The sequence below is a fragment of the Acanthochromis polyacanthus genome, chromosome 9 (assembly GCF_021347895.1).
Source record: "Acanthochromis polyacanthus isolate Apoly-LR-REF ecotype Palm Island chromosome 9, KAUST_Apoly_ChrSc, whole genome shotgun sequence".
NCBI lineage: Eukaryota > Metazoa > Chordata > Actinopteri > Pomacentridae > Acanthochromis > Acanthochromis polyacanthus.
The window spans coordinates 31,423,939-31,451,434 of NC_067121.1; the positions used below are offsets into that span (position 1 = coordinate 31,423,939).

Here is a 27,496-nt window from a genome sequence, read left to right on the forward strand (position 1 = left end):
GTAATGGATCAATATTAATTTATTATGTTTTGACCACAAATACCAGCTTTAGAATGCTTCCAATATTCAATTCACCATAACATTAGCTACAGCAGCATTACAGCTAGCAGATTCGTCTAATGGCAAGTTAGCAATTAACATTAGTTTGAGGCTGTATTATCAGAATGAAATCACATATTGTGAATATATGTGACTAAACACAAAGCTGAAGTACAAACTAAATCATTGAAGTACAAACCAAGTCAACAAAGGCGCACTAGAGACCTCCAACCAAACCAGAACCAGGCTGCTGGAGCTCCAGAGGGAAGCAGCTTCTGTCAGAGAGAGCCCCATGCTAGAAATGAGGGAGGCTTTATGCAGTCTGAGCCACTTGGCTCAATCAGCTGACGACCCTCAGCTCGTGAACAGGCACATCTGGTCTCCAAGTGGAGAGTTGTCACGCTAGATAGCACTACAATGTCAACCAAATAACTGTCTGAATTTAATAACAACCACCTTCTAATTAGCTAAATTATAATAAAATGAACTTATTAAAATGTTTTGATTGTTTTCTTTTAATGAAATTGAGATAATCATGACAGATACTTCTTTTTTGGCGATAAATCAAATTTTATATGGAAAATAAGAAATTTTATGTGTCCAACAAATCACTTTCAGCTAAGTTACCCGTTACAAAAACACCTCTAAAGGAAGTGTGTTAATTCCAGATCACATGACCTGCTCCACATGATGTCATTTCCTCCTGAAGAAAAGACTGGCAAGACTTTATTAGTTATTTAATATAAAGTAGTGTGGGAGTCAAGTGTGGATTTATGGCATGTCAACAGGTTTACTACAAAATCTTTATGAATAACTTTCAAATTCAATTTTACTCCATTGTATATATAATATTTAGAAGAATCTTTCTCTAAAAATGACGCATGGTGTTTGGTTTTATGCGGTCATGTTGATTTTAAGCCTGAAAACAGCAAAAATGTGAACTAAGATACACAAAGTCCTGCAATTATATATTGATCAATTAAACCATTTACATTTTTGCAATCTCTCTGTTTTTTTATTCTTCTACTCTGCACATCAACTCCAGAAACCATTCCTAATGCTTCTTCCAACAGCTTGCCAACACCTTGGTCCTCCATATATTGGTTTTTGACCCATCCTACACTTAATTAATTGATCAAGTATGTTTGATTTTGCTTTCAACGTTTGTGTCTACATGCTTTTGTTTGTACGGGAATGGCTGCAAACTGTTTATTTTTGGTGAATGCTTAAATGACACATGCAGAGAAAAGGTATTTTTGATAAAGTATCACAATTTCAAGCTTAGATTTATTTAATTCTGCAGACAGAACTGCATGTCACAATGACATGACAATTTCAAGGATGGTCAGAAAATTGAAAAGCTAACCCTTCTCTCTGTTTTGATAGATTCTTGTTCAGATAAATGGTGTCATTTTCACCTTTCAAGCCTGTCTAGGATAATATAATGTGAATATAAACAAATTAAAAGCAGTTTAAAACAACAACAAAGACTGACTGAAGCAAAACATAACATCTATTTGAGTCTATTTCTGAGAGCTTGGCCCGTAACAGACCCCCTCTGTGGTGTTGTACTGTGACCCGACCAGATGTTCTGAATATGTAGCTTTCAGGAAACATCCTCATGGTGCATTAAAGCTCAAGGAAATGAGTCGACTATCTGTCTCTCCACTTTAAGTCGCAAAACATAAAAGTCTGACCCTCTTTCTTTCCCACAATCACACTGACAAGAAACACTTCAGATTGACTGCAAATTACACAGCCAATAAATATTACGCTAAGTCATCTGTTAAGCTCTGCAGCAGCATTTCCCACCACTTATTTGTCTGTTCTGTTTATTATGCGGTTATTTACTCTTCATATGTTGAATGTAATCCCCTGATGAGAAGACACTTCAGACAACAATGAGGAAATCATAAAAATCTCTGCAGTCACTATAGTATCATGTCGGGCCAATCCTGACAGGACAATAACTGATACAGCTGGGATCAAAGTGCCCCTTTTAAGCAGATTATTTAAGTGAGAGCGAGCCACAAAGTAAATATGTGCAAAAGCCGAGGCCAGCATGCCCATTACAGGAATAGTTTCTTTTTTTTAATACACTTTCTTGCCTAGAGTTACATGAGAAGATTGATACCGCCGTGTCCATTAAATTTGAAGTTACAGCCAGCAGCCTTTTAGCTCAGAATTAAGACTGGAAACAGAGAGAAACTGCCAACCTGACTGTCCAAAAGGTTCCTACTATAATTACCATGTTATGTATCTCATTTGTTTAATCTGTATAAGATGTAGATGAAGGTTCTTACTTATTATACAGAGCATGAGAGTGGCATCATCATCTCATTTGACTCTCAGCGAGCAAGCAAATGAGAATATTTTTGAGAATGTCGTCTAATCATCTGCTGGCTCTACATGATTACTTTTGCACTGTAACAGCATCCAGGTGAATGTAAAGTGTCATTATGTGCCACAGTTGGTACTTATTTATGTCATTCTCTATTCAGCAAACGCAGGAAAGCTCCGGAAATATTCCCCGCAGAGACAAGTAGCATCACACTATGATCGAGGTCAAAGTTTACAGTGAAGTATTTAGATGTAGAAACAAGCCAAAAAAAGATGGCTGTAATGATGAATAAGCAGTTTGCATGAACCCTGACTGCACCAGCTCACATATTTTCGTAGCTTTTCATAAACTCAGCAGGAAGTTACGAGGTTCGGCGCTGCACATAAGGCTGTTTCCTCGTGAAGCAGACAGAGGAAGTAGCGTGACGTATACCGACACACTGCCGGTGACCGCATCCACGGGAATAATGGGAAATGTGCGCGGCAATAAGTGGCTTCCACAGTGATACGGTAATTGGGTTTGTGGGAAGGTCAGCTTTCTACTCGGGCCGCTCTGACAAACACAGCAGTCTGTGTGTTTATTGACCTATGAAGAGCAATGAATGTCTCGAAGCAGCTGATGTCGTATCAGTCCGTGCTCGGTCACGTGCCGGCTTGTACAAATCAACACAACACCTGAGTTCTATTTGCCCATGGGATGGAGTATAGCAACAGAACTGCTCTGTGCAACGGTGAACAATATGGCAATCAGCACAGTGGCGCTGGTTCAGGAGTCTGTTTAAAGAACGTGCTTTTTCTTCGTCTGTTTTTCCAGCTGTGGCAATGTCAGTCCACTACTATGGGCCAGAGTTAATATCTAACAGCTAATAAATGCATTGTGGGTGGAATTAATCCCATTGAGTTGTGTACTACCAGCAAATATTTGTGTTTACTTAATAATGAACTGATTTTTAAGCATTAGACAACAGTGGAAAATATCCAAGTGAATGTATTTATATGATACCAGTCAAAAGTTTGGACACACTTTCTCATTCAGTGTTTTTTATTAAATCATTTTGCACATTGTTTACTTCAAATATCCCAAATGATTACTTCATTATTAAGCTAACAATTAATAATATCTAATCATTTTTATCCATAGAGCCCTGCTCAGTTCCTGGGGGTCCAAAGATACAATAAAGATGCCACATAATGGGGGTTATCAGAGACCCAAATGCAATTGTTCTCACTGGTTTTCCCCGGGAGGGTCGTCCATCCATGTTTTCAGCTTCACAAAGACTCTACTGCAGATCTTAACCTTTAGTATTTTCACAATAACATGCAGTATAAGCAGATGCTAATGTGACTAGAAAAAATAAAATAAATTGAGATTGTGTCAGAAAAAACTGTGACGTGTTCAGTTCAAAGGGTAATTAACCACGAAGTGAAGCACGTGAGTTAGCATGAGTGGGAGCAGTTCATCCGCTCTCCTTTCATGTGAATGGAGGTGACAGGAGCGTTAGAAGATGCAACACATCTGACGCACAAGCATCTGTTCGTACTTGTGTCGCGATAAAACTCACTGGAACACAAGAATCTTCGGTTGCTGTCTGTAGTTTTCCAGCATTAAAAATGAACTCGGTGAAACAAAAGCACGTGACAGCCAAGTCACCAGCCTCTGTACGGGCTCAAAAAAAGACATCATGTGCAGAAAAACATTCTGGCTGCAGGAACTGGATGCACAGAGCAAGACCTCAAATGCTGAAAACGAGGAGGTTCACAGAAGATAGTGTCCTGAAGCACCTCTTGAAGTATTTCTGTTCTCCTTAAGTCTGTTCTTGGTACACATTGTACCCAGAAAACAGAGGCTAGACGCTTGTATCACAAAAAAATAATACAAACTGTGTGTCTGTGTGTGTGTAGAGGGGTGATTTGATAAAGTGAGAGAGCACTGTGTTCATTTGGACCTCAGTGGAGTCTCTGTGTCTCACACTGACAGTACAGTAATCACACTGAGTGGCTCCTGACACAGATCAATGGGAGACAAGCTGACAAAAAGATAAAGAAGGACATGGAGAGTAAAATGGTGAATGCTTTATGTATAAAGTCAATGGCTCTCTTTGGCTCCACGTCTTGGGCTTTAGCTGTTAGAACTTTTCCATCCTGCGCTGTGTGAAGAGCTCTGTTGCCACCTGCTGGAGAGACGACATGAGTGAAGTCAGACCAGAAGCAGAACAAATGTGCTATTATTATACCGGCAGGTCAGGGAAAAGCAAAGACATCACTTTAAATATGGGGAAAACAGAATTTATTGTCTATATTCTGTGGAGAAGACTCTATTTGGCTTAAAGCTGCTATTATATTTGCTAATATTTTATGAACACTGCATCAAAAGATGATGGGTGCGTGAAAGATGCAGCTCAAAGTGATGACTTCACAGATAATTATCGCCGGTTTTATGCAGCATTTTAATATCTTACAGTTCATTGTTTTTGGTTTCCTGGCCCACAACTTCACTGTTATGGTCCTCTCTCATTAACTTTGCTTCTTACAGCAAGACATAGGTGCTTTTTAAACCTTAAAAAACAAAACAACAACAACTGTTATGTCTAATGTTCATTTTTTGGCTCTCTTTTTGGTCACTACCAACTTCCTGAGAGACATATTCAGCTTTGTAGCTATTGAATCTTAAGTGTTTACCTTCACAATATGTCCACATGGTGTCTTCCATATATAAGAAAACACATCAGAATTGAAATAAGCAGTCATCATGGCTTTTCCACCTTGAAACTTCAGTGTTCTGATGTCAGGATGAGAAACACAGATTCAGATTTGGGGTGTCATGCGTAACAAAACTAAACCTGTCAACTTGCAGAATGCAGCATTCTGTGTTATCCATCCAGCCAGCCATTCTCTATACACCGCTTTATCCTCACTAGGGTCGCGGGGGGTGCTGGAGCCTATCCCAGCTGACTCGGGCGAAGGCAGGGGACACCCTGGACAGGTCGCCAGTCTGTCCATTCTGTGTTATCCTTTTTTTTTTAAAATGGTTTTGGGTTCAAACATGTTTGGCTGAATTTATTTCACAACTTGCCATCGTGTAGTGTAGTTTTAAAGTTTTTTGAGCAGAGTTGGAGGTGAGCTGGTGTGCTCGAGCAAGCACTGGTGTGGTTGCATGTAAACCATTTTACATCAGGAAGGGAATACTTTCATGAGGAAAAAGTCCAAAATTGTAGCTTTAATACACAGCGATACGGTTTTAGGGGTTGATTCAAAGAGCAGAGACAGACTTTAGGCACAATAAAGCTCTAAATGATGAGCTGCAAATTCAGGTAATAGTTCTCTGTAATAGTAGTCTACAGCCCCGTTCAGACTGTCACACTGTTGTGACATTAGCAAGAATATCAATGCAACTGCAACTTTAAAATAATGAGCGCTGTTTTTGAAGCTTGTGACTGCTGCCCCCATCTGATCAGGTACAGTTACTTCTGTAAGACCCAAATAAAGAAAAAAAGAGCCAAAATTCTAATTATAGATAGATAGATAGATAGATAGATAGATAGATAGATAGATAGATAGATAGATAGATAGATGACACTGCAACAGTGGGTTTTACAGGGTTAAAACTGAAATTTGATCGGTAAGAGGGAATAAAAACAAGAACCATTTCAGTACAATTTTTTTCTTTTTTTGTGTGATTTTTCTTTGAAGTAGCAAATTTCCTAGAGAAAATGGCTGTATTTTTGCCCTAAAAGCCAAGCTCACTGAACCATTATCTGTAAAATTGGGTTTTTATAACTCGCAACAAATCTGTGCCCAAAAGAAACTTATATCTTTACGTATAGTCCAATATTAATTGGCTCATAGCTCTACTTTTTGTTAACTTTACTCATTATAATGGTGAGAGGTTTAGTTTGAGCGTGAAATTTAAGGTCAACCTGTCTGTGTGTTCACACATGGAGAACTGACAGCTCAGAGGGTGTTTGTATGGAACTCCACCAAGTTAACTTTTTAGCCAGAGAATTTTAGTTTTCTGTTTCTGTAGATGAATAAGTTTCTCAGATTCTTTCTTTCTATTTCCAGGAGCTCTTCAGGGAGCCTTGGGGGCTCCTGGAATCCACATGGAAACAAATATTTGTTGGTGTTTGTTCCCTGTGATGCCACTAGATGTCACAAAACCAAACAGCAGCAGCAGCTGAGTCCATCCAGGGAGAGTCCCTCCTCATCTGTCACCACATCCTACGTTCAGTTTACTCACAATTAAGATCCTGCTGCTGCTCAATCGTGACCGCTCACTCTCACTTTAACTCCGCTGTGAGGGGAAAAAAAAGAAAACCAATCATGCGCTGAGGTCCGTGCGTCATCGGGACCCCGGCGGCGGCGGCGGCGCGTAACTGTTCCTCCGTCGTTGACTCAAACCACACCGGAGTAAAACGGCTAAAGCTCACCGATCAGCCGATCAGCGCGTTCACTGAGCGCCGTCAACCAATCAATCGGTCGCGACCGGAGCGCCTCAACCCGCATGTGACCTCCGGAGTGACGCGTCTCTCCGTGGAGAGGGTGCGGAGGGAGATGCGCATATCTGCAGGTCTCTAGCGCTGTCGTAAAACAAGTGTCGGGGAGCGAATCGGCTGTCATTTAAAGCGATGCCAGGAGTAACCAAGTACAATCTAGTGGATGACGCGCACGATTTGAGGATCCCCATGCACAACGAGGAGGTGTTCAAACATGGGGTGTGCTTCGAGGCAAAGGTAGGAGCCTCCGCAACAGATTGGAGTTAGTGGATGAAAGGAAGAAATTCAGGCTGGGAGACCAGTGGATCATATGAACACTGATGTGGTGGCTACTCCTGTCACTGCAAGGCTTTATCACTTTATTTTCTTCAATTGCATCTGCTACTTTATGCTACATTTATGTTTTCTGACATAGTAAATATATTACTTTTTATTTTTGCATGGCTTTGGCTCTTTTGAATTCACTTATTTTGTTAAAGTGTTGCTACATTTTTTGTAAAGCCGAACTCTTTGGCTTCTTGCATACAGTAAAATCAGTCTGAGTGCAATAAGGCTGCAACAAAAAATGATTGTGCAAGCAACTGATTTTGCACTATAAAGCAAAAACATAATGCAAAGCATAATTTTGCAGAAGCCCCAAGTCATTATACTTTATGCTTATTATTATTTCCATACCTTCTATGTGCATTGTTGTTTCTGTTGTTGTGCTCTACTTATAAACTCCCATTTTATTGCAAATGCCAGCACAACTTTCCACGTTATTTCTTCTTCTGGCACGATTTTCATATTATTTTGCATGTTTGTTTCCTTATTTTTCTTAAATGTAGCATGCATGAGCTACTGGATGCCTTTAATTTCTGCATAAGGATGAATAAAGTATCTATCTATCTATCTATCTATCTATCTATCTATCTATCTATCTATCTATCTCAATGTCAGTCCTATGCCACAGTTTAGTTTAGTTTAGTTTATTTAAAAGGACAATGTGCAGTAACATTAAAAAGATGCCTGCACCAGATTTAGCACAGAGCTAATTTCCATCTGCAGTCCTTTCATATCCAGTTTAATATCATGTAACATCATAAAGACAGCAGCAAAATCTCAAATATGAGAGGCTGAAATCATAAATGTTACAGTCTAATGTGTACTGTAGATCAGTGTTGGTGGATTGTACATCTGGAGTGCAATGAGAGGATTTTTTCCCCCCCAAACTGTGTGAAAAGCTCTCAGAACTGTAAAAAAAATAAAAAAAATAAAAGAAAGAAATAAACAACTTTAACACTCCAGCGCTCCTCACTCAATCAATAGTGTTTATTCTTTCAAAAAGCCAATACTTAACCCTTTCTCTCTCACTCTGCAGTACATTGGCAGTTTGGAGGTGGGTCGCCCCGGCAGCCGGATGGAGATCGTCGCCGCGATGAGGAGAATCAGAGTAAGGCAATTAATTAAGTGACCTCCTCTGAACCAGACGCCAAACTTGACCCCTGTGACCCCAACAGCGCAAACACATTAGCTATAAACCGGCAATTAATGTTGTTGTGTGCACATTAAACACCTCCCTGCTGGGTTTTATGCATCACCCTGTGTGCAGTTGCTTAGAGGATCCTCTCCGTCGTCTTTATGCTTAAATCACCTGCCGGTAAAACTCCGGATTCATTGGGCTGTCAGGAGGCGTTTAAATCACAGCAGGATTCAGAGGGCAGCTCGGATTTTCTGGCTGAGGGGAGCTACAGCATGCAGGTCTAAATGCGATGCCGTTCGAGGAACCAGCATCTCCCGAGCCTCCCTTCCTTTAGACCTGGAAACACTGCGCTGCCTTGTCATTGCCCGTCACTGCAGTTTTACACAGCAGCGCTGGGAGGAGAGGATTTAGCTGCTTGTCAGCTGTTGGATCTAATCTAACAACCAAGTTATTGTGTCACTCGGAGGTCGGCTGCGTCCCCAGTGACACCCAGCGAAGACTTAATCCTGATCCCTCACGCTCAGTGCAGGATAATGGCCATTTGATTGTACTGGCATAGATTTAGTGGCGCTGTATGCTTGGATTTCCAGATTTGTACAGATTTCCTTATGATAAACTATAAAGACGCTCTAGTGAAGGTTCAAGCTGATGATCAATGCTCAGATAGTGAAAAGAAACCCACACAAGGTCATCCAAAGACCTTGCTGGCTCGATGTGTGCATTTCAGCCTCTCCATGTGAGCTTAAACAAACATTACTAACGAAATACCCTCGTTATGTAGCTCTCATCTAAAAGCAGACACTGTAAAACGCGTTAAAGCAAACTTAATAAAGCTGAGTCCATAAATAATGGAAGAAGAGAAAATGCATTAAGAGACAAATAATGAAAATACTTTGATGGTAAATGTGGGTGAGATTAAAATGGATAGCATAAAAGCAAGTAATGGCTCGGTAATTAGGAGTCTCCGCTTCTGGAGGAGACGAGGGCTGAATATTCAAAGCCTCCTCGTCCTTAAACTACTCGCAGTGGCTTAGAGATAAGACGAGAGGTGAGCAGGCCACAACCTGTAGCATTATTTTCGCTTGGAGGCGGCGTTACTCTGAATTAGTATGGGGTTGATGTGCATGAAAATGTGGCGTGAACACTTCCTGCGTTCCACTTCATCTCCCCCTGACAGCGGTGTGTGCCGAGATGGATGGTGCTCTCGTCCCAGTTTATGTGGGGCTGCATTAATCTGGATGTAACACACACACACACACACACTTTTCAAGGATCTGTGTCCTTCACCTTTGCATCTACAATCTAGTCCACATCTGGAGAAAACCCCCACACAGCAACAAGATGGATTAAGGGAATAAAACCCAGGTGACAAGAACAAAGGTCACAGGTTTATACTGTATAGACAAAACAAAACATATATTAACCGTCATGTCGTCCTGTAGGTCAAAACTGAGCCGTTTTAAAGTTTGAAAATGTGGGAAAAAAATATATAGATTTTCACATTTTCAACATTTTTGGGAAATCTTTGAACATTTTTTTGGTGGAAAAAAAGAAATATTAAAAATGTTTCTTAAGAACATTCAGGAAAAAATCAACCAAAATGTTTTTTGTATATGTTCTTAAAGAAAATGTTAGAAGTTCTACTGATATATATGTAATCACTTCAGATATTTTTAGGATTTTTTTGAAGATTTTTACTCATTTTATGAAAATATTTACAAGAACTTTCTTGCCAAGTTTGGGGATTTTTTTTAGAAAATAAAACCTTTAAGGAATTATTGGAATTTTCTTCCTGAAGGTTTTGCAAATTTTCAGAAATTTGGAGAATTTTTTTTTACTGAATTTTTCGATTTTTTTCAGACAAAGAAAGTATTTTTTGGGGCCTGTAAATGAGGACAACAGGAGGGCTAAGCTCACAGTTTTGTTTGTTCTGAAATGTCAAGAGAAAGAGTGAAAAGACGTCTTCAATCCTGCGGAAAATAAAAGACAGTTCTGGGTTGTTATTTTTACACAAACCCTAAGAAAAGAAAAAAGACAAGATGAAGAGAATATCCAAGCGCAGAGTGGGCGACGTTTCGCTCGCTGATGGGTGATTTCACTGAACTTCGTCTGATCAATTAATCATCTGATGTTGGACTTTGTGTTTTCAAAGCGAGGCGTGTTATTGCGTATGAATCCTCGCTTGTTCATAGATCTCCGAGCCGTAATATTCGGAGCCCGCAGTGGAAAAAAGCCGAGGGTACAGGCTGTAGTATTAATCATGCAGAGGGATGAAAGTGTCCCACACATGTCTGCCTCCCTCTGGGAAGTCAGCCTTTGAGCGCTTAAACAGCTTCCAGAAACTGAAACTGACAGTTTCTCAATGTTTACTCAATCTCAGATTTCCCCTTAGACGAAGATGTTCAAAAATATCCCCCATGTCTCTAGGATCCCATCTCTTTTCTGATTTGCTGTACATTGCTTATCTTGTGTACGGAACTCCATCAGTGCCAGTCAATCAATTTGGTTTGATTTAACTTTATTATTTTTTTGGCGCCAACCTTGAATGTAAACCCTCGTGTTGCCCTGTGGGTCATATTGACCCGTTTTAAGGTTTGAAAATGTGGAGAAAAAACTGACTTTCACAGTGAAACTTCTGATGTCCACATTTTCAACAATTTTGGGAAATTTTTGAACATTTTTTGGTAGATAAAAAGAAACATTAAAAATGTTTCTTTAAGAACATTCACAGAAAAATCAACCAAAATCCAGCGAATTTCGCTGGATTTTGGTTGATTTTTCTGTGAATGTTCTTAAAGAAATTATTAAAAGTTCTTCTGATATATGTGTAATCACTTTAGATATTTTTAGGACTTTTTTTGAAGATTTTTATTCATTTTCTGAAAATGTTTACAAGACTTTTCTTGCCAAATTTGGGGGAATTTTTTTTAAAATACAATTTTTAAGGAATTATTGGAACTTTCTTCCTGAAGGTTTTGCAAATTTTCAGAAATTTGGGGAATTTTTTCAAACAAGGAAGCAATATTTTTCGGTGCCCGTAAATGAAGACAACAGGAGGGTTTATTTGGCTCTCGTTCTTCCTCCACAGTATGAATTCAAGCTGAAGAACATAAAGAAAAAGAAGGTCAACATCGTTGTGTCCACTGATTTTGTCAAAGTGATTCTGCGCAAAAAGAAGAAGGTCAGTGTTGGGCAGGCTTGCATTTGATTTTGTTTGACTTTAAACCTTGAACTATATATAATGTTTCTGTTGTTTGTTGTGACAGAGAAAAGGGTGGTCATGGGATGAGAATACCATCTTGGTGACCCAGGATCCCATTTATAGGTGAGTCCTTTTAATTAAGTTCAATCAAAAATGAGAAGACTGAAGCCAAATATGCCGGCAGCTTGCAACCTAATCAAAACACACTGGTTTGATTTGATATATTTCCTTGCTTCAACAGGATCTTCTATGTCTCACATGATGCTCAAGACTTGAAGATTTTCAGCTACATAGCAAGAGACGGACAGAGCAACATTTTCCGCTGCAATGTGTTCAAGTCAAAGAGGAAGGTAGGTCGAACTCCTGTAGTCTGTCCTTCCGTCTGTCCTGCTCTCGTGAGCATGATGTCTCATTAACAGCTTAAACTGAACTCATTAAATTTTTGGCGGTCAAAGGTTGAGGTCCCTGTAGTTTTGCATAGCCAGACCTTTCTCATCAGTGCTGTGTCAGCGCTACAGAATGGTCCATTAGCGTTAGACCCATTATCATTCTGCTACCAAAGCAGAAAAAAAATAAATAAATGCTCACTCTGGCTTGTCTTTAAAAACACCCTCTGGTGAAGATTTTTACCACGTTAACACACATCTGTATGCTTTACCTACCCACAACTTTACTGTTTTGTTCCACTTTCACTGCCATCATTAACCTTATTCCCCACATAGCCAGGGTAAAAACCCGCTGCTATGTCTAATATTTACTTTTGTGGCTTTATTTTTGGTCACTGCCAACTCCTGAGGGTCATATCCAGCTCTTTGGCTGTTGAACCTTTAACTTCTATGACATTTATATATGGTGTTTTTATGGACTTTAAGATGTAACATGAGCAAAATAACTAGTCAACACCATGGCTGAGCATTTCCACCCATTACTGTCTCAAAAACATGGTTTCGGACTTCCAGGGTTTCATATGTAACAGAGCTACGAGACCAATTCTGCAGGCAACAACATTTTAGATGGAACATTTTAAGCCATTTGGAGGCAGAAAAACCTTGTAGTTATGCAACTTTGATGCACTTCAAACCAATCACAATCATCTTGGGCATTGCTAAGCCCAGGATGCAGTGCTGGTGTCCCTGCAAAACACCGTACGAGAAAATGAAACTCGACAACTGGTGGATCAGAACCAAGGAGATCTTCATCAAAACATGACATTTTCAGCATGCTAAGTTGCCACTTGGAGGTTTTTTTGTGTTGTTTTCCAGAGTGTGAAGTGATTTTGATAACTATAACGTGCGAATAACAGAGAAGAGAGAAGAATGTCGCATGAAATAAGAGACCAGCAGCAGCCTCATAACCAGTCTACATCTGGTGAGTCAGACTCAGGTCACTGTGGCCTCACATCTGTCTCTATCTTGTGACGTATTAATAACACCTGGAGGGAATTTCATTATGAAATTCATTTTGACTCAAGGATGAAGCGATTGGAATTTGATGGTCAAAGGTTGAGGCCAGTGGGACGTCACAGACCTCATTTTTGGCCATAATTCAAGAACTGATACGCTAAATTTACGCAAATGTCTAATAGAGCAAAATTATGACATGCAATATTCAAAAGGTCATAGGTCAGCTTCTCTGTAATATTATAATGTCCTGCTAAACACATTTTTCTGGCCATTATTCAACACTATAACTCCGGAAAAGAAGACAGATTGTGACTATATTCACATTCGGTTTGATACTGATGAGGTTGACAAAGTGTGTAAGGCATCAGTAAAGTATCTGCAACTTTATCTCAGCTTATCTGCTCGCAGTTCTGTTTCCACAAATGCATACTTGTTGCTATTTTTTTCTGAGGCAAGATACTTTCTAGGAGTGTAGGGTTGTAAATTATTCACCCTTATGAACATGTGTATCTGTGACCTGTTTTTTTAAGGGAATCGTCAGAAATCTCGGGACGCTTGTTTACTTTTTTTGCTGACAGTTGGATGAAAAGATCGATGCTGCTTTCACATCTCGACGGTAAACACGAAGCTACAGCCAGCAGCAGCCGCCTCGCGCAAAGTTGGGATAAAAGGGGAAACAAGAAGACTAACTCTGTTCAAACGCAGCAAAATTCAGCCTCTGAAGTGCTCCAATCAGCTTATGATGTTTTTTCAGTTTATCTCGAGCATATTTAATGTAAAAGTGACACATTGTGATTTATTATTAGAGCTATTTCTTCACCAGGTGCAATTACTTCCCACTCTGATGTTAAATTTAAGGCTTTGCACAGGCAGAGACATAATGTTTTAATAAGAGTGCTGTAGAAGTGCGTGTATGAGGAGTAGGTAGCTGTTTCCTCCTGTTCTCAGTGTTTGTGCAAAGCTAAGTTGACAGGTTGCTCGCTGTGGTGTCAGATTTAATGTCGAGACAGCAGAGTTCTGTCAAGCTTGTCATCCAGCTCCCTTTCCCAGTTACTGGAAGAATGCTTTCCAAAATGTCTGTTGCTTCAAAATGCACGTCTTGAGTGGGTATGAATGTGCTCGGGGCTGAACAACGGAACAGTTGGAAGCTGCTGCTAAGAGACGGATAAACACATTGTTGGTTTGGGTCTTATGGTGGATTTCGTTGACATTAATGAAAGCACAGATTTCCTCCTGCTTAAGTGGGCCCCAAACAGACATGAACCGCAGCGAGCCCATCGATGCATTTCATTTTCACCTTGTGCAGCTTCTCATGATAATGTGATGTGCTGTCATCCTGCCAGTGAATCTGAGAGAGACCCGCGATGTGCATAATCTCAAAATGAAAATGAGAGGCATGTTCTTCTCCACATATCTGCCAATTTTTTCCCAACGCGACAAAGACGGAGCGTCAGTGAGGTTGACTCTCGTCTCTTCACCATGGATACCGGACAGACAGTGAAGCTGAATGTTAATCATCCTGATGGGAAGAGAAAAGAAAAGGGTCTTTTCTGCTTTACACTTAAAGACATTTTCACCACCGCCGAATGAAACACCCACGACATTGCCAGGGACACGGTCAGCGGTGCCTCTTTACCTCCCCGGGGCTGCTGAGCTTTATCTGGGACTCGCAGACCAAGCATGTGTGCTGAGTAGGAGGAGATGGACCAGCTGATAAGGGGAGATTTGATTTATTTTCATCATGTTCCAGCACAGCAAGGCTTAGATGTCAGCTCAGTGCATCAACACAGCCTTTTGTGCCTGGCCCCGGGAGGCCTGCCAGTTTAACGTGACCATTTCCAAACCAAATTAAATTCCGCATTGATGGGACAACAGAATCGATTTCCCCGCTGTATCCATGTTTTTGTTGTTGGTGCATTTTGATATTTCACCTGATTGAGCTACTTTCAAGCTTGAGTTACCTTGACATATTGACTGAACGCCTCGAGGCAGGATGATCCTCCCGAGGCAGATGGCAATAAATTTATTTCGACGTGGCTTCTGCCAGTGTTCAATATGGAAAACATCACCTTTAGTGAGACTGAGGAAGGACATGGTGGATAAAGTTTAATTCCAGCGGATTTAGGATGGTGCCACTGGACTGCATATTAGGGCTTTAGGAAAGAAGAAACCCTGAAATTGATCAGGGAAGAGCTAGTGTCCTAAAGGCCACATGGAGTTTTCTTGCCTGTGTGTTCAGCCTGAGAATCACTGACACCAAGAAGCAACACAAAAAGCGGTATTTAATTTATATAACAGTGCTGAACCTGATTTGTAGAGTCCACAAGGACTGCAAGACAGGATTATTTTCATTAGTGATGAATCTGGCAATTTAATTAAGTCACAAAATAGTGTTACAACTCGGCTCTGAAGCTGCAACAAAACAGGGAGACAATTTACTTCCATACAACAGGGTGGTGACTAAAAGAAAGGTTTTATTGTTATGCAATCCAAATCAGCAAGGTGCACTACAGACAACAAACCAAAACCCGGCTTCTGGAGCTCCAGAGGGAAGCAGCTCCTGTCAAAAAGAGCCAGATGCTGGAAGTGAGGGAGGTTTTATGCAGTCTGAGCCATTCGATCTCAGGTGTGGCTCAATCAGCTGACGAACCTCAGCTTCTGAACAGGCACACCTGGTGTCCAAGTGGAGGGTCGTCACAATAGTCACACTTCCCCAAATCCTCATGTGACATCAGCCTAAAACACAAAGATGTTTAGTTTACTACCACATAAGATCATGAAAACTGGCAAATATGCACAATTGAACAACTAAGTCATGTTTGTTGTTCAAGCAATGACGATTATCTAAATGATTATTCACAAAGTAGTGGTGATTAATCCTCCTTAAACAATTCATCTGTGAAATGCCGTTCCACCAGGAAACTTCACTGAATCTACGCTTTAAATCGAGATATTTCATCAAAATCACTTTATCTTACATGAGCTATTTCAAATTGTTTAATAAAAATGTGGTTTGCTCTGACAAGATTCTATAAAAAACAAAAACTTCTATAGTCCTCGGCACAACTGAGAATTCATCAATAATTCAGCTTCGGTCAACATTTTTGTTAAAAATTCAGTGTTTTCTGCTCTGCTGGCTTGACCTGCAGGTAGAAAAGAAGTACAGAAACCACAAATGTAAGTAGTAAAATATCTATGGGATTTGAAGTCACGCTTTTCCAGTATTGGTAACGCCACGGAGAAATGGTGTGTATGTTGACTCAAGACGCAGTCAATTTTTCTGAGCTGGATAATCATTTAAATGCACCTTCCTTTTTTATGATTTCTGGCGATATTGCTTTGTTAATATTACAGAGCTCTCTGTGCTTTTAGCCATGATTGGGCTGCTTCCATAGAGGTACAGGACTTCACATTGCAGTGAAAAATGAGTCCACAGTGGATAAAAATGTGCATAGAAACAGAAGATTGAGTGTCTGTTAATCATCCGGTCAATTCAGTTCCACAAACCAAGAACTGAAACAGAAACATACACATATTTAAGAAACAAACTTATTTTGCTCTAAGAAAACGAGCCTTTCTGTTATACGCTGATAGGCTTTGACACGTTCGTGTCTGTAAATACAAAACTGCAGGTGGCAGAATTCGGTCTTGAAGTTTTTAGATGAAATATTTTTATGTACATTTGAAACCCCAGGAGTCTAAAATTACATCTTTGAGACCACTGTCTGTACACTGCTGTACATGGAAAATGCTCATCTGTGGTGTTGAATGCTTATTGCACTCATAATACTTGTTCTAGCATATAAAAAACACCATGTGGAGGTAAAAAATAAAATAAATTATTCAGTGTATTTGGGTCAGTCTCTAACTTTTCATTAGCTATGCCTTTGCGCTAAATGTTACTTCTGAGAAAACAGCATGTATCTACTACTATGCATGAGATATTTAGTAGCAAAAGCTTTATTTTAAGTCTTAAGTAGGGATTTTAGGGGTTAATCCAAATGAAGCTGTCCCCAGTCAAAGTCAAGAGTTCAACCAGAGCGCTGTGGAATGAAAATTGCAGGTCATAAAATGCAGTGACTAAAAGACAAATCTGAATAAAAGAAGACAATAAAATAAGGATTAAAAGTTAAAATAACATAGTAAAAGCTGAAGTCAGAGTGTCAAGCTTCAAAAGAAGAACAAGAAGAGGTGGGTCTTCAGCAGTGAAGCAGTTCTTTCATGAACAGATAAAATGTTCCAGAGATTAGGAGCAGCTATGGGCTCCATCGCCCCATAGAGCTTGGAGCATCCAAGAGCTTCTGGTTGGGCGACTGCAGTTTTCTGCAAGACTTCTGCTAAATAAGGTGGCACCAGACCGTTTAAAATTTGAAGAACAAACAATGAAATCTAAAAATCGACCCTGAAACAAAAAGAAAGCCAGTGGAGAGAAGCCAACAATGGTGCTATCTGATCACACTTCCTTTTTTCCCGTTTGAAGACGAGCAGCCGCATTTGATGGCAAATTGCTAAAAAAAAAAAAAAAGGACAGTAATTGATGGCACGAAGCTGACACACCTACCGAGCCTCCTACAATAACAAGTTTTATCTTCAGTCGCTCTGCTATCAAAGTTGCTTGCTGCTGAAATAAGCCGATGCATCACCATGACAGCAGAATGTGTACAAAGAAAGCAGACAAGGACAAGCAGCGAAGGCGCTCGCGGTAGCTTCTCCGTTTAATTTGGTTCCTATCTCCCCTCCTGTTTCCCTCTGTCATAATTTCCATCCCCCTCATTCTCTACTTTTCATTGTCTTTCTCATCAGTCGTGCACCAAATGCTGACACACGCTTTCTTTGTCAGTCTTCTTGCAAAACTCCTCTGGCGCCCCATTTTCTCTCCTGCTGTGCACCTTCATTTTTGCATCCTCCCTTACTGCGCTCCTGCTGCTGCTGCTGCTTCCTTCTGTTGTCAAAACCCCAACACACACACACACACACACACACACACACACACACACACACACACACACACACACACACACACACACACACACACACACACACACACACACATCTTCTTCTTCTTTGTGTCCTTCCTGGCAGTCTCAGGCCATGAGGATCGTGCGGACGGTGGGTCAGGCCTTTGATGTGTGTCACCAGCTGACCCTGCAGCCGAAAAGCGATGAGCAGGAGGACGAGGAGGGGAAGGCAGAGGAGCTGGAGGCAGTGCCAGGTGACTCACACCTACACACAAAGCACAAAAACTGCATCCACAGAAGCCTCCCGGCTCTCCTTCTGTCACACACACACATTCAGTGTCAATCTCGCACAACAGCACACAAACTCCCCAGGCTTTCTTCTCTCCTCCTGCTTCCTCTCTCTCAGGCAAACCAAAACCCCCGCAGAAACAAACAGCGGTAAGACCTTTCCGAGAAAAGATGTCATTATCCTCCACCTATTTTTTTCTTTTCTTCCCAATTTGCTATGTTGAAGCTGCAAATTGGTTTTGGTGAGTCGTGAGAGCCATTGATCAAAGACCTTTCTCTGTGTGGAGTTCAGCCAGCTCTTTGCTTGCTGATGCTGCTGCTGCTGCCGTCAGTGCCTCTAGATATGTTGGAAAGTATAAAGCACAAGGTATTAAAAAAAATAACAGCATGAAAATCACTTTCAAGCATCTGGTCTCTCTGCAGCAAAGAAGAGGTTCGCATTGTCAGAAGAGACAGACCTTGAAGCCACTACAGAGGAGAGCATTGAATGTGTGTCTTCGTCAGACCTGGAGAAGAGCAAAAAGGACGAGGCCCTCGGTAGCGATGGGAAGGTAGAGTACCGAAGCCGGCCTTCATCTTTTCAGCTCGGCTCACGCAGTCGTTTTCTCGCTCCATTAAAACAAACGAGGCTTTCTAGAACTTGTGGAGATGACGCTAGCACAATAAAGTGTGATTTATTGAAGCCTATGGCACCATTCTGCACGACACAGCAACTAACACGCAGAGCCACGACTACTTTTCATTAAAAATAAGCTGACATTCATTTTCACTGTTTAAAACTTTGTTATTTGGACGAGAAAGAGATAGAAGATAATGACAAATACGTCTCACTGTTTGCCAAAAAACTTAAATTACCATTTAAACCCTCGGGTTTTGTGTGGTCCAGAAACTTACTACTTCTACACTGTACAATACGTATAGAATACTGATGCTTCTGTGGCTGTGGATGGAGCTTTCTATGTCTTAGTGATCTATCATCTCGGCACTTTCTTGGAGAATACACATTTATGACAGCAAATCTGCTTTACAAACTGGGGATGAGGCCTTATACTGTTTAAAAGATGGATGTAGGTGCTGTGAAGTTGGTTTGTGGACTATTGTTCTGATGTTTTGGAATTTAGCCAACCGCTGCTTCATAAACCTTGAAACACTACAAGCAACAGCTGCTTTATTTTTACTCGAAATGGGACCATAGCTTAGTAAGTTAACATCATGTTGTATTCAAAAAGTCTACGACTGATTGAGACCATAAATTCATTTTAAAAAGCTTACTGCAATAAAAAATGAAGGGAGAAATTGGGTTGTTTTCTTGTTAACATATACAATCAGGCTAATTTTTGCAGTTGCACCCTCGCTGGCTGTTAGAGTTAGGTTTAACCCTACCCAGCTTGCTTCCCTATCAAAAAGAAAAACAAAATAATCAAGACAAAGACTTGTGCCATCCTTGAGCATGTCTAATTTGACATGCACTAATGTCCCCTAACTCTAACCCTATATGTGATAGTTTGAATATACTGCTGTATTCCTACACTGCTTCTGGGATTTTTAGTTTTTCTGTCTCAATTTTTTCATTAAAGATCGACTCTGATGTTACTTCTTCCAACAGGGGATCAGGCATAATGAGTTAAACTCAGCAAGTCTCTTGTCGTGCTTTTTTGTGGCCGTGATCTTTTGCTACCAAGTCTTTAGGCCTGCTCAACCTGTGGAAGACCCCAACCACTAACCCTATCCCTATCCCTAAAAACTGCAAATTTAAGTCACTTTCATGTTAGCCTAATGTTTTTAGAGCTTTACTACTATGCAAAACTTAAAGTTAGCATACATTCACTGCAAAAAATTGCACAAAAATTGAAATAAGTTATCAGGAATTATATTTCTAACAACAATTCGAATAATTAGCCGAGAAATCGTTTCACTTCAAAAAACTAACTTGAACACTTAAACTTGATTCACCACGTAATTACTTCACAGGCCAAGCAGATCAATCACTTTGTCCCTGAAGCATTTACATATGTTTATTCCTTCAGAAGAAGATAAACAGGGTGTACTTTGGCAGAGCATATGTTCTAATGATTGAAGAAAAAACATCTAAAAAGCAGAAATGTCTCGCTAATCAAGAGCTTTGAGCTCACGGGGGGGCATTGCTGAAAGTTTGGATCAGAAAACAACATTGATGGGTGTACGGTAGAGCGAGCAACCACATCTTTAAGGGTTGTTTGTGAAGAAGGGCTCCACAAGGCTCTTCAATATTGATGGGATCGTATGGTTTATTGATGAATTCACAGCAAGGTTCCCTGGCGCTGCTCCGCTAATCCTGCAGCGTTGGACATGCCGCTGTCTGCTTTCCAGCGTTTGTCTGCTCAGGTTCCCATCGACTCTCCCGGGTCCCATCAGCTTCATTACTCAAGATAAACCCGGTGCTGGTTTGTCGAGGAGTTAATTGGTTTGAATTGAGTGGTTATTACGTCTAATTGTGTGGATGCCTGGAAGCGGGGGAAATCATCTTTACTTTTTCATTATTTATCCTGCCACAATAAAACAGCAGCAATCCATACGGTGAGATCTCACATGTCTCTCCTGTGTGCAATTCGAAGGTCGAGTGTCCTTCACACTCAAGTGTGAGAGACAATGTAGTCCGGCGTATTGATCTGCTGTCTGAGACATGGCAGAGAAGTCGTGTCCTTCATGGCTGCTCTTCCCACAGAAGTGCTTGACCATAACTGTGTGAGTCATGCGTCCCAGCAGCAGCCAATACAATCAATCTATGGATCTATTTATAAGTTCACTGACTCCGTTAAAGCCCCATCTAGACAATTAGATTAAATAATGTCTCTTGGTTTTATGTTCATAGATAGATATAAGAGAGTTCTTTGACATACTATAGCTGGGTAATCGTGCTTATGTTGTGCCATTTAAATGACAAAATACCTCTTTAAAATAACACTATCGAACATAAACAATATTTTTTTAGTAATAAATCCAAGGAGGAGTCAACCATTTCATTTGGGATTGATCAAGGAAATCAGATATTTGTAGCATGGTGTCAAATTTTATAATAGAACAAAACAAAACTTTGCTTATTGATATTTTACATCTGTTTAATTAAAAGGTACTTTTCTATTGCGTGAGCCCACAGTGTGGTGATAGAAAGCAGCAGCTGCATCAGATTTAAAGGTGCACATTTTTAAATTTATTCAGTTTATTGGGAATCAGTTTAAAAAACTGCTATAATCTGAAAAATGTCCAGCAGCTATTTACAGTGAAGGAGCTCTAAAGACTTTCAGTTACTTCTCCAATATCTGACATCTTTATCAGCTAAAAGAAGCAGGTAATCCTCTCACTGATTGGAGGAGAACAAAGCTGGGCTAGAAGGAGAGTGAATATTGAAATTACATGAATCGCTTTCACTGAAACACGACTCCAAATGAATGTTAATGTTGTCCACAATAGTAACCTCAGTGTGGGTGTTTGTTTCTTACTCATTCTCTCAGGATATTTCCCTCTTCAGCTTCTGAGGGCAGCAGAAATGATTTAAAGGTCTAAAACATCAGATGTCATGTACTGACGTCAGACCATCAAAGTCAAAGACAAACATTCATTCAAGTAGAGATCTATCAGCAGAGTTATCCATCAAAAGCAGTCTCAATAGAGCAACATGTATTGATCTTCATGTGTTGTGAAATATAGTTCCCACTTTGATATTTTCTTTATTTGCACAGCTTGACATGGTAGATGTAGCCTTAATCACTCTCCTTCTTGTTTCTTGAAAGCTTCCCATGTCTCCCACTTGCACTTCAGCGCAGCATCGAATGTTAAAACTAAATGGAAACACAATATACATACAGTTGAAGAGTTTATTGCAAAATTTCTTCTGTAAGCCCCCGAATGTGAAGCGGTGATGATATCTAAGAATCCTTGCGTGGATTTTTCCGTCGGGATGAAAGCAGACAGGCTCATGGCTGTCTCTTTGCGTTTCCCTCCCAGAGGAGCTCCGACTGGCAGACTGTCAGCTTTAACACCACTTCTGTAGACAGACAAGGATTCATATGTTTTTCTTTCCACTGTTCCTCAATCATTTAGGATTGTTGGTTATCCTATACCCTGTACTTTCCTTTTAATTCTGCCTACTGTACAGACCGTCAACAGGCATACATACTCGGCTGTTTACTTTAGTTAAAATGGAAAGACGTGAGATTTTGGTTGTTTGGCGGCATCATCCATCACAGTGGAGGATTTTCTTCTGGAATGACGTTTAGTTCAGTGCGAACAAATTGCTATCAATAAATGTAAACTGATTGTACAGATCATCATCATCAGTATAAAGATAGTAAAACCAACAGAACCAATATGATCTCTTAATGTGGTTATGGAAAATAGCATGCTGTCCTATTAGCCTGATGTTCAGTCCTTTATAGACCACTTTTGCACTGAAATACAGGTTGAACTGAATAGACTGCTTAACTATAGATAACCTGAATCAGTGTCCGGCATTGCGTTCACCTACTGCTATCACTGAGGGAATTTTTGATGTGTTGTCGACTGTTTTCACAAAATGTGCAACTTGATGAATACTGTCTTGATGTATGGTTTGTTCAGTCTTCAGCCTTAAATGTGTCTCAAGGTATCCAGTAAAAGGTGAACATAATTCACAGACAGTGAGTGACACCAAGTGTTTGAACTGGACTGAGGAAAGTGCTTCAGCCTCTGTGGCTTTTAGATGCCATTAGAAGCAGTAGAACCCATTTTACTGTCATCTCTACTGTAGGTGTCTGATGACCCCTCTCTTCTGCTGGGCTCTCCCGTCCTCGGAGCCTCGGTGTCGGGTCAGACCGTAGCGGGGGCATCCTGCTCTGCAGAGCATCAGGTCCAGCTCCTCCAGAAGCAGCTGCAGCAGCAGGAACAGCAGGCTCTGGCAGCTTCGGCGCAGGTATTGATGGCATTTTCTTTCCTTTTCTACCTCATTGAAGACATATGTTGTTTTTTCTGTCTTTGGAATCTCACCTGATGTAGCTGTCTTTTCTTTTTTGTTCCATTTTTGAGGTTTCTGCTGCACATAGTGTTTACAGTTTTCTCAAGACTGCACATCCTAAACAAACCATCATCTTAATAGACCATTGTTTCTACCTCATTTACATCCACCTCATGCACAACCAAGAGCACAATTATAACTTCATCAATCCAAATATCTTCTGTAAGATTACTGGAAATATTTATGTTACTTGGTACAAACCTTCCTGGAAAAACACAAATGAGCAAAAGCCCAGGAATTACAGTTTTACGTAAGCACGGGAATGATTATTTTGACTTAAATTTTCAGTCAGTGGAGTGTTAAATAGAATGTGGTGTGATATTTGGGTTAGTAAATTCCTTTACAGTATATTTTGACGTCAAACTGAATGCATCTGTGCTGTGGCCTTGAAGCAAACCCTCCTGAGTATTCTGTATTTGTTGCTCACTTCGGATGCTCTCATTCATGGAGGTTGGTTCATAACGCTGATTCATTGTTTCACCCTCTTGTGCGTAAAGTGACTTCCAACGAAAAGGTGGAATGCTGTGTTAGTTTATTTGAAGTGCAGCGTTTGTAGTCACTGGATCCTGGAGCCTGTTTTCATCATCTGTGTTGTTAATGAAGTGCATATGTTGGTGCATTCAGGTACATGTGCTCCAGGAGCAGCTGTCGGTGGAGGCCTGCGCTCGGTCCGAGGCCCAGGCCCGAGTCCAGAGGCTGCTGCAGCAGAACACCGACCTGCTGCAACACATTTCACTGCTAGTCAAACAGATCCAGGAGCTTGAGCTCAAAGCTGCAGGCCAGTTATCATCAAGTGAGTGGAAATCCGCTTTTATCCTTGACGTGCCACTTAGTCCTCTCTCATTTAAAGTACATTTAAGTTTTTTTCAACTTGCCTTTAATCTTCCCCTATTTCTACTTTCTCCTTTGTTAATTGCTGTCATAAAATCCTTTCCCCCCCTCATCTCTTTTCTTTTAATCAGTTTCCTTCTTGCCTCTCTCCTTCCAGTTGTTATGGCTCCTTTTCCTTATCCACTTCTGGCACGCAATTAATTATCCCATGGCAGCCCTCTCAGAGGATTCACCGTTGCTCTCTGTTCTCCTCTCTCTACATTTAGCCGGTGGCAATACGCTGCCATTATAGTCTGAATTCTCAAATCCTGTCAGCACAGACATCATCCCACTCTCTATAATCTTATCTGTCTTGCTTGGAACTCTCCTCCTATATGTCCCTCATCCCAATTTAAATGTGATCTTTCTGTACTTTGTTTCATCTTGTGCATATATGATGCCCCTATTTTTTTCTATTCCTCTTCAGTGGGTTCCCAGGACAGTCTTCTGGAGATAACTTTCCGTGCCAAGCCCCCCAGCCTTACCCGTGAGCCCCCCACCCCTTCGTCGTCCACAGGCCCGTTAGCAGCTCCGTCCCAGCTGCAGATTAGTGACAGTGCCTGGGTCTCTGCTGTACCAGGACCCTGCTCTCCAGGCACCACCGGCACCGACACCATCCCTCTGGGGATCAGCGGCAGCGGCGTTCGCCTGGAGTGTTTCCGATTCTCATCTCGAGGTCCTGACAGCCAGGAGCAGGGCCAGGACACCGGGGAGACTCCCAGCGACGGAGCCCCAGATGAAAGCTCGCTGCTGGGAGAGCAGGTCCTGGGAGCCCTGGAGCTGCTGCGTTTCAGGGAATCGGGAATCGGATCAGAGTACGAGTCAAACACAGATGAGAGCGACGACCGGGACAGCTGGGGTCAGGGGGAGGGGGCTGGAGTCGACGGTGCCGCTCGGCTCCTGAATGTTCTGAATGCAGAGACCCTACCGGACTGCTTGAGTGATGAGATGGCTGTTTAGTGGTGCTCTGGAAGCTGTATTAGGAAACTCTGCTCTTATGCACCACCCCAATGGGAAACATGTGAAATTATGTGTTGTGACAGAAAACTGCATCATCTGCTGGAACAACGTACCTGTGTTACTCACTCATCACTGTTGTGAAAAAAGTTTAAAATTTTGCCTTTAAGTTTTGTCACTGTCTTTGCACTGAGACCATATCCCACATGTATGAGTGCTGTAACTCATCACATTAAATATCAGGAATAGAAATGAACATATAGTTACATTTATACATTTTAATCTTAAATATTATAATGACTTCGTTACATCATTAATGACTACATGAAAAATGATTACATTAGCAAGCGAGTGTTCATATTAAATAGTCATTAAAGCCTACAGAACAGTAATTAAGCATATTATTTTCATATGAAGTTTTTTCTGCCAAACCCTTAATGTCTCTATCAAACCATTTTAAACGTGACTAAGAGTCTAAATCCCCAAGACCGTATATAAAAGATGGACATAACCTCTGCCTCTAAAAAATGAACCAAATGCAGGAGTGACTTAAAGCTGCATTCTTTCTAACAACCAACAGGGGGTGACTCCACTGGTCGTAGTAAGAACTCCATTTGTATGGAAATCGATGAGAAAATGACCCTACTTCTAACTTAACTTATTAGCTAAGTAAACATCATCCTAATGTGTTTATGGTCTCATTTGGTAGATTCGAGTCTCCTTTAATGCAACTTTATGTTAATGTAGCAAATTGTGGAGCCATTTAGAGTAAAATACACAATAAATCAGGTATGCTTTAGGAGGTGGCTACTTTGCCAGTGATAAGTTAATACTGTTAAGGTTGAGTGGTATCAAAGAAAATTTCTCACTGCATTTCTTGAAAAAGCTTGCAAATGCAAATCGATTTGCAATGTAACTTTTTCAGGTCAAGCTTTTGTTCAGTATTAACTGTGTTATTTAAAATGTGATGGAATATTAGCATATATGGCTTTTGCTGGTGAAGTGACCATTAACGTGAACATCCCAAATAAGAGCCTTGGCAATCTTTTATTTGGATTGTTTCAAAAGCATGATTAGGACTTGAAATCAATGAATTGTCTTAAAATTCTCAGCCCTTGTTTTATCACATCTGGTTTTAAAAGACCACAACCAATGAATAACATCACATCCAGTGGCCACGTCACCTCTTACATAAAGTCAGTGCTCTAGCACATAATGTTCACCATCTTAGTTTAGTGTGTTATCATGTTTACTATCAGTGTTACACTCAGTGCACAGCTAGGGTTCATTGGATTGCCACTAGTTTTGCAGGTATTTGATATTAACACCTTTCAATTTTGACCAGAGACCAAATTTATCAGTCCAGTTACTTTGTTTTTTCTACACTACAAACACACACAGACCGTTACTTACTGTAATCCAGAAAACTGAAACATATATTTGGTTCTCAGCTTCATTGGTACAGTGCAGCTTTATCCAAACCCCTGTCAGACTGTAGAAACACTGTTCTCATCTCTGCTGTCTCTTAGTGTGTGTTGCATACTGTGTTGTGCGTTTGATGATTGTTGTACCTTACATATTGTTTGACTCCTTGACTCTGTGGGCCTCTACATTGGCTTACTACACTGTGGTTGTGTCTGTGCTTATGGATTTGTGACACATGAGCAGTCATTTTTGCTGTTTTCTAGAAAGAAATCCATCTGCCGAGTCCATGTGAGCGTGCTGACACATTTTTTTTAAATTGCGGGAATTAAAACCTTGCTGCACTTGCTATGACACTTATCTGTAATCTTTAAAAATGAGCATGAACCTCTCATAGTAGGACTTTTCTCTTTTTTAATACATTGTGTACAGTTTGGATTACATTTGGTGCATTGCATGATTTTATTCAGGCTATTCTTCATCCTGTTTTGTATTGTTGAAGAGCGTTTTCTCATTAGATGACTCTGTGTCTCAGAGGGGAGCATATCTCTGAGCAGGTGCTGCTACAGTCTTGTCTCTGCTGCTTAAAAATGTAGCCACCACGTACTGTACGTATTATTTATTAATGCCGTATTGCAGCAGTGATAAACTGCTGTGTCACTGTTGCGCCACCATTCAAAGGAATTGTTTTGGAGAGTCCTGACGTATGAATTCAGGGAAAGATGTGGATTTTTGGACTTTTCCATATCCTCTTGGCCAGCTGTCACACATGTGAGCCAACTCTTTAAATCACCGAATTGGAGACGTGAGTTTGAGCTCTTTCCAAAATCGATTAGTCTCTTCCTGGCCCTCTTTCCTCTCCCTTCACCTTCCTCCTCTCTGCTCCCTGAAGCTCGTCACCTCTTCCCCACTCTGTCAATCTCTAGCATTTCTCTCCAAGGTCATGTCTGTTCACAAGAAGTGTGCTAAAAATGAAAGTGCACTTACATTGATGTGTCTCCTTGTGGAATTAAATGCCCTTTCGCAAATGCCA

At 40.7% G+C, this 27,496-nt stretch overlaps 1 protein-coding gene and 1 long non-coding RNA gene across 2 annotated transcripts; one reads left to right on the forward strand and one right to left on the reverse strand.

The window, feature by feature from the left end:
- Positions 1 to 3,403: 3,403 nt before the first annotated feature.
- LOC110964583 (uncharacterized) lies at positions 3,404 to 6,739 on the reverse strand. Its single transcript, XR_002596605.2, has 2 exons — positions 6,617 to 6,739; positions 3,404 to 4,553 (listed from the first exon to the last, which is right to left on the reverse strand). It is a non-coding gene; the product is annotated as an uncharacterized LOC110964583 (long non-coding RNA).
- Positions 6,632 to 27,496, forward strand: LOC110964436 (carboxyl-terminal PDZ ligand of neuronal nitric oxide synthase protein-like). Its single transcript, XM_022213163.2, has 10 exons — positions 6,632 to 7,109; positions 8,233 to 8,304; positions 11,423 to 11,515; positions 11,601 to 11,659; positions 11,778 to 11,886; positions 18,022 to 18,151; positions 18,609 to 18,736; positions 22,951 to 23,112; positions 23,839 to 24,007; positions 24,512 to 27,496. Exons 1-10 carry the CDS (start codon positions 7,005 to 7,007, stop codon positions 25,042 to 25,044), a joined length of 1,560 nt encoding a protein of 519 aa, XP_022068855.1. The 5' UTR covers positions 6,632 to 7,004; the 3' UTR covers positions 25,045 to 27,496.